The 12,738-nt window shown below is 38.7% G+C and overlaps 1 protein-coding gene across 1 annotated transcript in view; it reads right to left on the bottom strand.

Moving 5' to 3' along the window:
• SAV1 (salvador family WW domain containing protein 1) overlaps positions 1-12,114 on the bottom strand; it is a 19,185-nt gene extending 7,071 nt beyond the window's left edge. The window contains exons 1-3 of the mRNA XM_009698510.1: positions 11,673-12,114; positions 2,174-2,444; positions 1,072-1,215 (exon numbers count right to left, since the gene is read on the bottom strand). Of these exons, the coding sequence (XP_009696812.1) occupies positions 1,072-1,215; positions 2,174-2,444; positions 11,673-12,114 (857 nt within the window). The remainder of the gene's footprint in view (positions 1-1,071; positions 1,216-2,173; positions 2,445-11,672) is intronic.
• Between the last annotated feature and the right edge of the window lie 624 nt (positions 12,115-12,738).

The raw sequence follows: 12,738 nt of genomic DNA, 5'->3' as shown, positions 1-12,738 counted from the left end.
ACACAGCACTCGAGGTGCGGCCTCACCAGTGCCCAGTACAGGGGGACGATCACTGCCCTGGTCCTGCTGGCCACACTATTGCTGATACAGGCCAGGATGCCGTTGGCCTTCTTGGCCACCTGGGCACACTGCCAGCTCATGTTCATCCGGCTGTCGACCAACACCCCCAGGTCCTTTCCCACCAGGCAGCTCACCAGCCACTCGTCCCCAAGCCTGTAGTGTTGCATGGGGTTGTTGTGACCCAAGCGCAGGACCCAGCCCTGAGCCTTGTTCAACCTCATACAGTTGGTCTCGGCCCATCGATCCAACCTGTCCAGATCCCTCAGTAGAGCCTTCCTGTCCTCCAGCAGATCAAACTTGGTGTCATCTGCAAACTGACTGAGGGTGCACTCAATCCCCTCATGATTTCATAAGTATGTGACTTCATCATTATTAAAACATATCTGGATTTTTTTTTTTACTGCTTTTCTATTCAGTGTTACTCTTCTGCAGAGCTGTACCCATTAGCAAATGTAATTTGTTTCATTATGGTGACTCAAATCTCCTATTAGAGGAGATTCCCTGTTCCTATAGCATTATTTCTTCGGAAAAATGATTTTTTTTACTACCACTTAGTTGTTAAAGTTCTTGAATAGAACTATAGATTTCAGTCTGTGTTCAAAATTCTTAATTGTGAAGGAAAATTTGTATGTCTTTTTTTAAAAGGAGCAAGATACACATTAAGAAGTTAACACCCTAGAAATATTTCACGTATTTTATAAGCACGTGGTACCGTTCTCACAAATACACTGAAAGTAAATCACATCCTCAACTCTCTAATATATCATTCTACAAGTCATGGGAACTGCAAGAAGTAGTGTGATGATCTGAAGTAGTGCCTAATACAAAGCAAATTAATGTGCTGAACATCTGGGTACAACTTCCTCATGTGCTGTCAGCAATGGTTCTTCTGTAATTAAGAAACAGATACCAGCTAGAGTTCTACTTTCAGGCACGGAAATTCATTTGTTTTCCTTCTAAGCTAAGCGTGCATAGTATGAAATGTAGAGGCAAAAAAAGGAAAAAGCTCACTTTACAGGAGCCCTGGCATAGACCTGCAGCCAGTCTGGAATCTCTGCAGTGTGGTAGGGGTTGGCAGGGACAAGGAGAGGCTGGCTTCTCTCGGCTTGCTGTGGCTGGTAAGTCACTGGGGGAGGCTGGTCGTAACGGGGAACGCTGTACAAAGGAAGACAGACAAACTCCGTAACCTTCAAGTAATAACTTAGACATAGTAATATCATTAAATTGTTAACATTAATACCCAGATTAATACATGCAAAGGCTGATGATGCAACTGCATATGGAGTGTTGCCTCAGCAGGCCTATACGGAGAGCAACTCTCTGTTGCTATTTTTGTGCTTCGCTCCAGTCACAACTGTAAGTGTTGCTGCTACCTGTTAGCACTCTGTAAAATTCACCTCAGACCTATTGACATAGTGCCTGCTACTTGGATACTAAAGCAGAACAAAAAAATGATATCTGTTTTTAAAACATTAAAAAGGCAAGTATTGATTCAACCAAACAATTCACCATTTAATATGTTAGAAAATATGTATTCGGGCAGCAGCTGATAAGAGTTTTTCCATTTATAACAAAGGACATCTTCATATGCTTATCTTTTGTGCCACATGTTAAAAAACCTTCTCGTCCTGGCTAACAGCAAAATAGATTGAGCAGCAGAAATGAACTGTTAGATTTGGTGTATACTAACATTATTTTACCTTTAAATTATGAGTAGTTAAAATACCGATTTTCATTCCAGACAAGACTTAATTCATGTTTCAGATGGTACGTGCTATTTGTTCAGTCTCCTGGAACATCAGATCAGGTTTCTGTTCAGTCTACAATTATAATTCTGTTCTCAGCAACTTTGGTTTTTTACTGACGGTTGAAGAGAATAGCTGCTTTGTTTTAGTGAGTTGGAAACAATATCCTGTTTCTAACTTCAGACAGTAACAGATGAGACAAAAACCTAATGATTACAACTTCTTCTGAAAATCTTAGTCAAGAACCAGTAAAGCTTACTTCTAAAAATAAGAAGTTTTTGGCACGTAATGTATGAGACAAAAACAGTTCCACTTTCTTAACTGGATTAAGAAAAAAACAAGCACAGAAGAGAAGGTGGATGTCTTACCTTGGAGCACAAGGATGTTTATATTGAGCTCTTTTATTGATGTGATCTACATAATACACTCCAAATTCTGGTGACTCAACTCTCTCCCATCCTGGAGGCAGTCCCTCACGCTCAAGTGGATGGCTCCAGTGCGTTGTATTAGTGTTATGATCTATATAGTATTTCCTTCCTCTAATAGTCCAGTCCACTGACCAGCCAGGAGGAAGAGGTAAATCTTCAGAACTATGATTTGTTAAGTTTCCTAGAGATGTAGCAGCAACTCTACCAATGCCTAAAAAAAGGGAAAGCAACGTTTAGCTAAAGTGATAATACCCAAACCCAGCATTATGTACAAAGTCAACTTCCCCCCACCATCACGAGGCACTCTTTGAACAATAACATGGCATTTATGGCGTATGCACTTGCACATTTGTGAAAAAAGCACGATCAAGTCAAAATAGCTGTTCCCTTTTAAGTCTCATTTGTTTCGCTCCCCTCCAACCCCAGATTCACTAGACAGCTTCATTCAGAGACAGTTAAAGCATCCTTGCTTTTTCAATTAGAGACGTGTATCAGCACACTTAACAGGGATGAAGCTGTTATTATTGTCTCAATTTGCTGAGCAGAGAGCTGACAAAAGATTACAAATGTTAAAGGTTTACGTAAGTGACAGTTTCCATTAATACGCTATTACGGCTGCATCAAAACTATTTATCTACAAAAACCCCACAGGTACTTCTTTTTCTAGTTACAGTCAGAAATTACAACTACCTAGAAAAATCACTGAATACCATCACAGCTTTTCAGACTAACCAGTCAAGAACAGTAACAGGACCAGGTAAACCAAGAGAGGAGGGACAAGTAAGGTTAGCACTATCCTGCACCGTTATTACTGAAGTGCGTGCAATCACGGCCCCAAAGTGTCATCGGTAACGAGAGAAAACAGAAAAGCTGGATCCACACAGGATCCCGCACAAGCCCTTTGCGGAACGCAGTCATCCTGCTCACGCTGAAGCCGATGCTGCCATGTCGTCTTTGTTAAAACTACCCACGCTTGTTATAATAGCTAGGTGATGTGCACTGTTGGGTGGGAGTCAGGTCTTCTGAATGCAATCCAGACAAGATTTAGAGACCTTTTGTTCAGAGCGAGTCACAAAATCTCCTCATCTCTTCCCTGCATCCCCTTCCAACTCTTTTCTACCTCCCACAGATCCTGGCTGTATGTCTGCTTCTCTACAACTTGCTCTTCTCTAAAACAGAGTACCTACACTTCCTAATGCTGAAGAGGTATGTGAAAAAAAGAGTAATTTCCAGTTTTTCTTGGTGATGCGGGCTGCACTAGGAGAAGGGCTTCTCCAGCAAGAGAACTAAAGCCTACGTTAGGTGTGTTTGCAGTAGGAGACCTGACAGGAATCAGTAGTTAAGTTCCCACCTCTGCCCTACAAACTCAGCACGTTTAGGATTTCTCACTAAACAGCTGATTTGAGAGACTGTTCACTGGCATTTTAAAAGACGTGATTTGTTGTAACATGCACACAGTTATTACATTTTAAAAATTAGCATGCTGGATGCTGAGAGATGTACTGAAGAAACAATTCTAATTTCATCTTTTCCTTCCCTCTATATACTATGGATACTTAGGAAGCTAGTTGAAGTAAAAGTCATAATAATAATTACAGAAAACAAACAAAAAAAAGCCCTAAAAACCCCAACCACAAAAACCAAGTGACATAATCAAGAATTTTGCAAGTCTCTTTCCATTCCTTGGAAGTCCACTACCTACTGAACACGCTGGCCCAAATCCAACTCTCTTTTTAAAAAATCCTTTAAAGCAGTTACCACCTTCACTTACTCATAGTTCTACAGTTAAACAGTCTCTGGCTGTAAACAAATTCCAATTATCTTTTCTTCCCACAATCAAATGCATCTATTCAGTGACAGTCTGCATCTGAGTTTGTGTGTTACTGTTTCCCACAGCCAGAAGAAGGGGTACGGGAGCTACTTCTTCCACTTTCTTACAAGTCAGAAAGCGACTCCATCACAAGCCCCCCGTTTACTGCCTGAGGAATATACCCCTTTCCTTCTGCTTTTCAGAAATAACATTTTTGTCTGATTATTTTTTGAGAGAGTGGAAAGGAAAGGCAGAGTCTATCTAATCTAAAGAATACTATTAAAAAGAGGTTTCAGGTGCAGGCATTAACTCAAAAAGACAACAGTAATGCTGAAGTAGCAGCAAAATTGTTGTATTTCTCAGGCAACTTCATACTCTTGTTCACTGACAAAGGTAATAGTCCTTTTCAACAATACATACACGATACAGCATGCTACCCAAGGGATGTCATCTATTTTAAGCATCAGTTTATATATAAAATGACACAGACCGAAAACTGGATGGGCTGTCATTCTAACACAAGGTAGCAGTCATCAACAATAAAGTAATGGGAAGGCTCCAGAGCAACCAATTAAATAAAATATAAGTTAAAAAACCCTCACAATCTTCCTCCTGACTGTTCTTTAAAAGACTTGTGCTCATCTACAAACCTTTTTCTAGCCTTGTGACTTTCTGAACTATTTGGCCTTACAAGTATTTCCTCTTGTTATAGCATTTACCTATTTGTCAGCTTTATAACGGAAAGCTGATGGCTGTGTTCATGTGATAGCTCCCATCTCTCATTAAGACTAAGCAGCCTAGACCTTTACTTCCAGCGAGAAGAAACATCCTGGAGGCTTCCTGACCTTTAGCAGTACTGGGGCAGGGAATCTATTTCAGACCCCAGCTACAGTTATGTCACTGATTTTGTTTTCATTCCAATGACGAAATACAAACGTCTAAGCTTCCTGAAAATACTGCACTTCGGATCAACAAATTCAGTATTTTCTCCAATTAACTGGACCACTGTGTTGTAATTTCATGTACGTATAAACAGCGACTATTAAATCACCACTACCAGAAGATGTGAACACACAAACTTGACTGGGGGAAAGAACTTTCATAAAGGCCTAAACGTATTTTTCTGTTTACTGTTAAAACCAGCACGTCTGTATTTTTGTTACAGTTCCTCCTACTTAAATTCTAGCATGATTCCAGTAGCAAATACATATATCTTTATGTCTTGGGGTAAAGGTTAATGCTTTCTAACGTTTGGAAGCTGGTATTAAAAGCTGCACAAGCCATCCTCTGCACCAGAAGTTCCTCTTGACACAATACCTGTATCTCTTCATACAAAAGCTTGAGAAGACTGGGAGATGGACTCGGAGAGCCAGGAAAACCAAAATCTAGATTACATAGAGAAATCACCTAGAAAGCAGGCTAAAAAGCAACGCTGCACCCAAAGGAAAGGCAACAGTGGCAGCTCTGTGTTTGCACAATCATTTCATTCTAGCTACATGGTTTCTCTCAATTCCAGCTTATTTTTTTTTTAATTTCCAAGATGCAAAGAACAAAACCAATACCAGACTACAAATACATTATACATTCCTTTTGCCATTTTGACTTCATACATGAAGAAGCAGAGCCATACCATTAAGATAAACTGATGTAGCTGTATCAGTTATCAGTTTTGAACAGTGTTCCAAGCCTCCACAATTAGCAAGCTCTAATTATGAAATCAAAGGCCAGATTTATAAACTTACAGTTGCAAATACTTGAGGTTGTAGACTATCATGTATAGTCTTAATGTGCATTTTTCCCCTTAAAAATTACAGATCATATCAAAATACCCTGTGTGCTGGAAGCTTTAAGACATCAGGTAATATTCATAGCGTCTTACAACCATCAACCCACTATTCAAATCAGCAATTAGTACAAGTTAGACATTTGTCTATATAACCGAGTTACTAGAGATCAGAAGAAACTGTATATGAGTTTTCCTTATAAAACTCTGCAGATGCTTCCTTCAAGGGAGAGTGGATACACACATAAGAGAAATAGCTCCTGCTATGATTCTGAACAATAAGAGAAGATGAAGATGACTTTCTTATATACACACCTATAAGTATCAATAACAAGACTGAACAATGCTTGGAAGAGTAAATTCATATGTGATTTTTTCCAAAGTACCAAGCAAAGAAGAAAATTACAAGACAGCCTAAAATCATCTGCTATAAACACTACCGTTTTCGTGTTATATTGCCAAAGTATCATGCCCTTCTGCATTTAAATTTCAGGCAAGGTCTTAGCCCTAAAGCATTTTCATAGCAGCCCAAAGATTCACACAGGATTTTACTGTGCACACCAAGGGTATTCCCTGAATCATGGGCTGGTATCAGATTTATGTAGCACAATGCAAACTATCTACAGAAAAAAACCCCCAGACTTACAACTTGAACCATTTTAATCAAAACATCTAGCGTAAAACCTGTGATTTTCCTATTGATGGAGGATATGATCTCTACCGTAGGATAAGCAAAACCAGGCTAGCCCAACCAGTTCACTGTAACTGCTCAGGGTTTACCTTGCTCACATACTGTTTTATCTATGACAAGAGAGAAATTCTCATTCTTCCTCCTTCCCCAAGGAACATAGTTGTTTAAATTACCTCCTTTTTCCAAATGTTAAAAGTCTCCTTTCCTCTGCTTAAGGATGAGCACTATTCTTAAGGATGTGCCCTGAGTGGCACTATCAAATCTCAAGAATGGTCAGCAATGAATTTAAATTTATGCAGTTCTAAGTCCTTTTCAGGTTGCCTCTTTAGAACTTGTCTAGCCTCGTTTGTTAATTCTGTTTCATAACAGTATATATTTGGGGTATTTTTTTGGTTCAGCTGTCGCTTTTAAGGAACATCAATATTGAACATTATGTGTGGCTTTGCCTTTTCCTTCTCTTGCAAAATATAGTATCTTCAGTTTAAGGTCTTGAATTAACTGTCAACCTGGCCCAGAGGCATTATATGCTGTTCCAAAGCCAAAGAAAATCCTGTTCAATACAATTTGCTTGCTTAGAGGAGTATCACCGTGTATGTTCTCAACACTTTGAAAAAAGAAAGTGCAAAGGAACAGCAACCACTTATTACCAGTATGAACAAGATTTAAAATACTCAAGAGTTTTAAGTAAGGTCTGGCCCTATATTCAGTTTTATTCTCAACATCTTCAACAATAAGGTGTCCTAATAACAGAACCCAAACTTTAAAACTTTGAGCACCACATTCCAGTGCATTGTAAGATATGAGTGCAAAGAGTTCCTTCATTCGATATTCTCCTCTTAAAAATTTATCTTAGGCTAATAACGTCACAAATGTGAAAAATATGTAGTATCTTCCTCAATCAAGGAAGTTCTGTTTGGTTTGTTCCATTAGCATGGAACAAAGAAAATGGTAAGTGATATGAATTAATGCTTTCACAGCCCAATGAAGGGCTTTTATTGTAAAGGCACTCTGCCTGGAAAGAAGTCCAAGTTCTTAAGAGGAAAGGTTTCCAGGTCAGCAAAGGGCAATGTTTCAGTCTGCCTGCTAGAAAGCACAGGAGACAAATCCTATCACCAGAGCAGACCTGCGTAAAGGGAAAAGAGCAAAATCACTGAAGAGAAAGTTTGACTTTGTTTATTAGGTACAGCGCTGATCTAGGCAGAGTAGTTTCAGAGCCTACAAACTCCCCACAACTAGCTTCAACCAAATTTCAAAGTCTTGAAGAACAAATCTAGCAAAAACCAAGGCCTTCATATTTGTCTTTAATTAGGTCAATTATCTTGAGAGCCTTTTTCCAGGATGCCAAAATCCTCTCCCTTCCCCTCATCAAACCAGGCTGAAGAACAGGAAGAGAAGAAGAATGGACTGTTTCATTTTAAGGGAGTAAGTAATAACAAAATAACAAAAAGAACTTCCAAAAACTATCCTGCTTAGATAGATCTGCAGGTTCTAGGCCTTCCTAACCCATTCCAAAGCATCTGAAGGCACTTCTGGAGCACAAGTACCTCGTTTGTCAGAGGGAACGGGGCGCTCCAAGGAAGCATAAATTCACAAATAGGAAATGACAGGAAGCACTCTGAAAGCTTCCAAAAGTAAGCTACAAAGAAACTACTGCAAAATCAGCACAAAAGAATAAAACGAAGGGCAGGAATTGCCATTTGTTTAAAAATGAGTGAAGTGTACACACCTAAAAAGAAAAGCCCTGCTACTTTAGCTCTAAACAGGTTTCATTTAATACTTCGCATTTCTTTATTGTGCTCTAATATTAAACATGAATACCAGTTTGCAATTTTAAGGGGTACAATTTAACACGAGATGAACCTACTTTCACTAAAGCGCACGGGGTTCTCTGTTCACAGGATTAATCGGTTTTCTCCTCTGACATCACAGTCAACTGCTTACAATCCACCATCAGAAAGTCCCTTTACACTGTGATTTTAATCTCAGCAATTTTCATATACACAGAAGAATTTTTTAGCTTACCGCTCAAACAGGTACAAATAACTCTGAGGTCTTGGTTACAAGTTAGTTCCAATCTATACTGTAGATATAACTTCAACCACAGACCTCCCCAAACCTTTACCTAGAAGAGAGGAAAGAGATGTCGAGGAAAGACAGGTAAAGTCTCTTTAGAATTAAGTTTGAAATGGACACTAGAAAAAAAAAAAAAAAAAAAAAAGATTTCAAGAAATGCCACAGAGGTAGCTAAACATATAAAAAAAAAATAGGAAACATCTCAACTGAAGACATTTTTCAGGAAAACCAGCAGCACTACATTGCTAATTAAAAACAAATCTAATGAAAACAAGAAAAAGAGGACATGATAAAACTGAATCATACCAAGAGAGAAAACATGACTTCGAGGAGAAACGCCTATGAAAGGACAAAGGACACATCAATGCTGTCAACATCAATTGCTGAAAAATCATGGGACTTTCTTAAATACTTTGCTGAATACTTTGAGTACAAAAATCTCAGTAAGAACATGTTTTCAACTTATCTCCAAATTATAAAGAGGAGAACCTTTATTTTGAATGAAAGCTGAAATCCACACGCATCTCTTCACTTCCAGAGCACTGCTTCTCAAAACTCATCTCAGTCGTAACCAACACTAAATAAAATACCACTCACCACCAGCAAGCATACCTTGTGTCCATCAGGCAACACTTCTGTAGCGATCAACCCAAACCATAACAGAACTGACTGAAGGGACCTTCTGGGGGAGGGTGGGAGAGGAGGGGAAGGGTAGAAGGCAGCACTTACACACTCTAGCTAATAAACAGACTTACACTGTGAAACTGTAGGTATTGGGCAACTTTGTCATCAGTTATCTTGATGAGGAATTCTAATTATGTGAAACATTTAGAAACAATGGAGATGTGTAAGGAAAAAGTAATTTAGACAAAGACAATGAAAGTAAAAGGTCTGCCTCAGTATTCTGGAAATGCAGGAAAAAAGGAACGAGAAGTTACAGAAAGATTAGTGTAGCTCAAGGAAAATGCTGAAGGTTTGAAGACAATGGATGGTTCAAATAAAAAGAAGCTTAATGGTGAGATGAAAAAAGTAAGAAAATGTAAAGTTTTCTTATTTTTGGGCACATAATTCTTTAACTACGAAGAAGTAACAGCAATTCTTGAAACGGTGTACAAAAGTTAAGGACATAGGTCAACATTCTTACTGCAGTGACACTGAAAGAGGAATTTAAGAGTTCATGTTTCATGCTGACATGGAAGAAAAAAAAAATAGAGGAAAAGGGAAACACTCTGGTAGACAAAAGGCTCACCTTTTTTGTCTCTCCCTGCAAATGCATGAGATTGCTCACCCATTACAAAATACGTGTAGAATTTGTTGACTATTAAATGTAAAAATATGAGTGAATGACAAAGACCAAACAAACACCAGCAGCTCCTTTATGATTTCCAGTGGCTAAGGGGGCATGTAGACAAATGTGGGGCGGGGGGGGAAGTCTTTCTAAAAAGAAATCCATGTTGCTGCAGTTGAGAAAAATACAGCTACAAACCTCTGCTTTTAGCCAGTTTTAAAAATTTGCTAGATTAAACTCCACTTTCAAACCAATAGCTAGAGCTCCATTTCCATTTAACATTGTTGCATTTCTACACAGCAGCAGTACCATTTTTTTAAGTCTTCCCCAGCATACACAGTTACTGTAGTTATTTTGAATGTGGAATTGACGGATCGGTTTATGAAATCCTCCTCTCCTCCCTACAATATCCCAGCAAGGGCTAAGAGGTGCTCGTTATTTGGACTTGGTCAACGTTTAATGACTGCCGGCTGAACAACAGCTCATAGAGATGGAGGGCTTTCATGCAAAATCTAGGTAGATCAGATGTATTAGCGTTTAGCAAAATAAATGAGGATTAAAGTATCAAGTCTTAAACCTTAGTATTTCAGAATTTACTGGCTGACAGCAGTAACACTAGCATTGCTCTTCTGTCACTTTTCATTGAAATGTTTCTGTAGTAAAAAAAACAAACCACAAAGCATTGTCAGGTTATAATTCCATACACAAGGTCAGCAGCCTTAAATGTTGACATTATTCCTAGCAAATTTATTTTTCTAGACAGGAGATTTATTTTACTAGAAACTATTTACTATTTTGTGTACAGATTACAAGTAATGACAAACTGACAACATATTTCATATGGAAGGTACGCTATTTACGGGTTTTAAATGATTGTTTCAAACTCCTCCTTGAACATAGTTTTCCTAGTATATACAGTGCTCAAATACAGCCAAATGTACTACTTTTGAGGTCACTTTTCTATGGCCTATTCTTTGTAATCCCAGACTTTTTATTCCACCAGTAGATTCACAATAGCACACTGCACCGAAGAATTATTCTTCAGTGTCATCACAGATAGAATCAAATATTTCCCAAAAGTAGTATTTAATGGATTCTTCTTTCTTATGCTGTTCTTCCTTTAGAAGACAAAGACAAAGTCCAGTGAAATTGAGGGGGTAGACAGCCTTATTTACAAACCACATTTCAAGCTAAAAGAAAAAACAAGAGTCAAGGACTAGGAAGACAGTTTCAGCACACAGTATATGCCAATCTGCTAATTACACAAAGCAGTCATTCCTCCCTTTGACTATTTATAAGAAATTATTTTAATTATTGAGGTCAAATTAACACTATAAAATTAAATAATTATAGTATTTTAACTATCATTGTGTTATAATAATAAAACAAAACAGCCATGTTATAATTTAGAGCTGTTGGTTATTCTCTAAATCATGAAAATAGAAGATGTCCCCTAATGAATAAAACTCCTTGCCAGCTAGCAACTGATTCAACTTTGTGTAGAGAAGTTGCATATATGCTTGGCATTAAAAAAACCAAATTTGCTTGACCTTACCCCATTTACTTAATAAATAAATCCTGGTTTAAGTATATTTTTCCTTTCTGCAAATATGCCATCAAATTCTTAACTCCAAGAAACGTGAACAGACAGTGTACTCAGATCACAGGAAAGTTATTGAAAAGCAGCTTTCTCCTACATAGCACAGCTCCTAAAAGCACGAACCCAATCATCCTGATATACCTCTAAAGTCTTATCAAAACCGTATTTTTTAAAAAGCAACAATTAATACTTACCTGACGTGTGCCTCCCATGATTCTGTGACATCCTCTGGAAAAGATCGCTGTTGTGTTCATAATACCTGTAGTCCTCATGTACGCGATCATTTAACTGACGTCTCCTCTGGGCATCATAAAAATGATCGTAATAATAACAACGGGCACCAGCATCTCCATTTTCCAAAACAGAATTAGCTTCTGTTAAAAAGGACTGGGAGGAAGAGCCATATTCTCTAGGGACATCAGCTAAACTCCTTGCAAGATAGGAAGGTGCAGACAGTCTGTTGCTTTCACGTCTCATTATTTCATGAGGTGGCCTCTGCACTGGAGTTCGAAGGAAACTCTGGTTTCTGGAAACAATTCCATCTCCGCCAGAAGCATATGCAGAAGAAGTTGAGTCAGGAGGACAGATATCAGTTCGTCTTGGAATAGTTGGACCGTGACGGATAAATGAAGGCATCAGATCTGATAGAGAGCATGAAAGAGAAATAAGAACTTTGGCTGTACTTACACATAAAGTATTTGGCTAGCCACAGCGCTGATTTACACCATGGAACTGAGGAAATTCAAACGCTAGAACCCCTTTAAGGCACCCCTAATGCACATGCAAATGGCAATGCTGCAGTTTGTATTGCTGCAACAGAAACCATCACACCCTCCACTGACAACAAACTATTGCCAAAAGAGTGCAGTTTTGCCAGTATAACTGCATCTACGATAAACAAACAAAAACCCAAACACAAACCCCACCAAAAAAGCCACAAACAACAAAACACCCAAACCACCCCCACTGTTCTGTGGCTACATCAGCCAGGCTTCATACCTCTCTCCTAGAAGGGTCAAGAAAACTCAAGTATCCTGGCTACCACTCTACCACTTCATCAGGACCACTGTCCTTATGAACTCAGAATAAATGAAGACGTCAATGCCTACACGCTTACAGGAATCCATGACAGAATCAGGAACAGAATTCATACTTTCTCCACTAATCACAAAGTTCAGCCAATAAAATGCTGTCACTCTGCACGTTAAGCTCTGCATGTCAAGCTCTGCACATCATGTTAAGTTCTCGAATTATCACAAA

Source organism: Cariama cristata, unplaced genomic scaffold (assembly GCF_000690535.1).
Source record: "Cariama cristata isolate BGI_N322 unplaced genomic scaffold, ASM69053v1 scaffold3694, whole genome shotgun sequence".
Classification (NCBI taxonomy): Eukaryota; Metazoa; Chordata; class Aves; order Cariamiformes; family Cariamidae; genus Cariama; species Cariama cristata.
The sequence above is the reverse complement of the archived record's forward strand: the minus strand, read 5'-3'. Positions and strand labels throughout refer to the sequence as shown.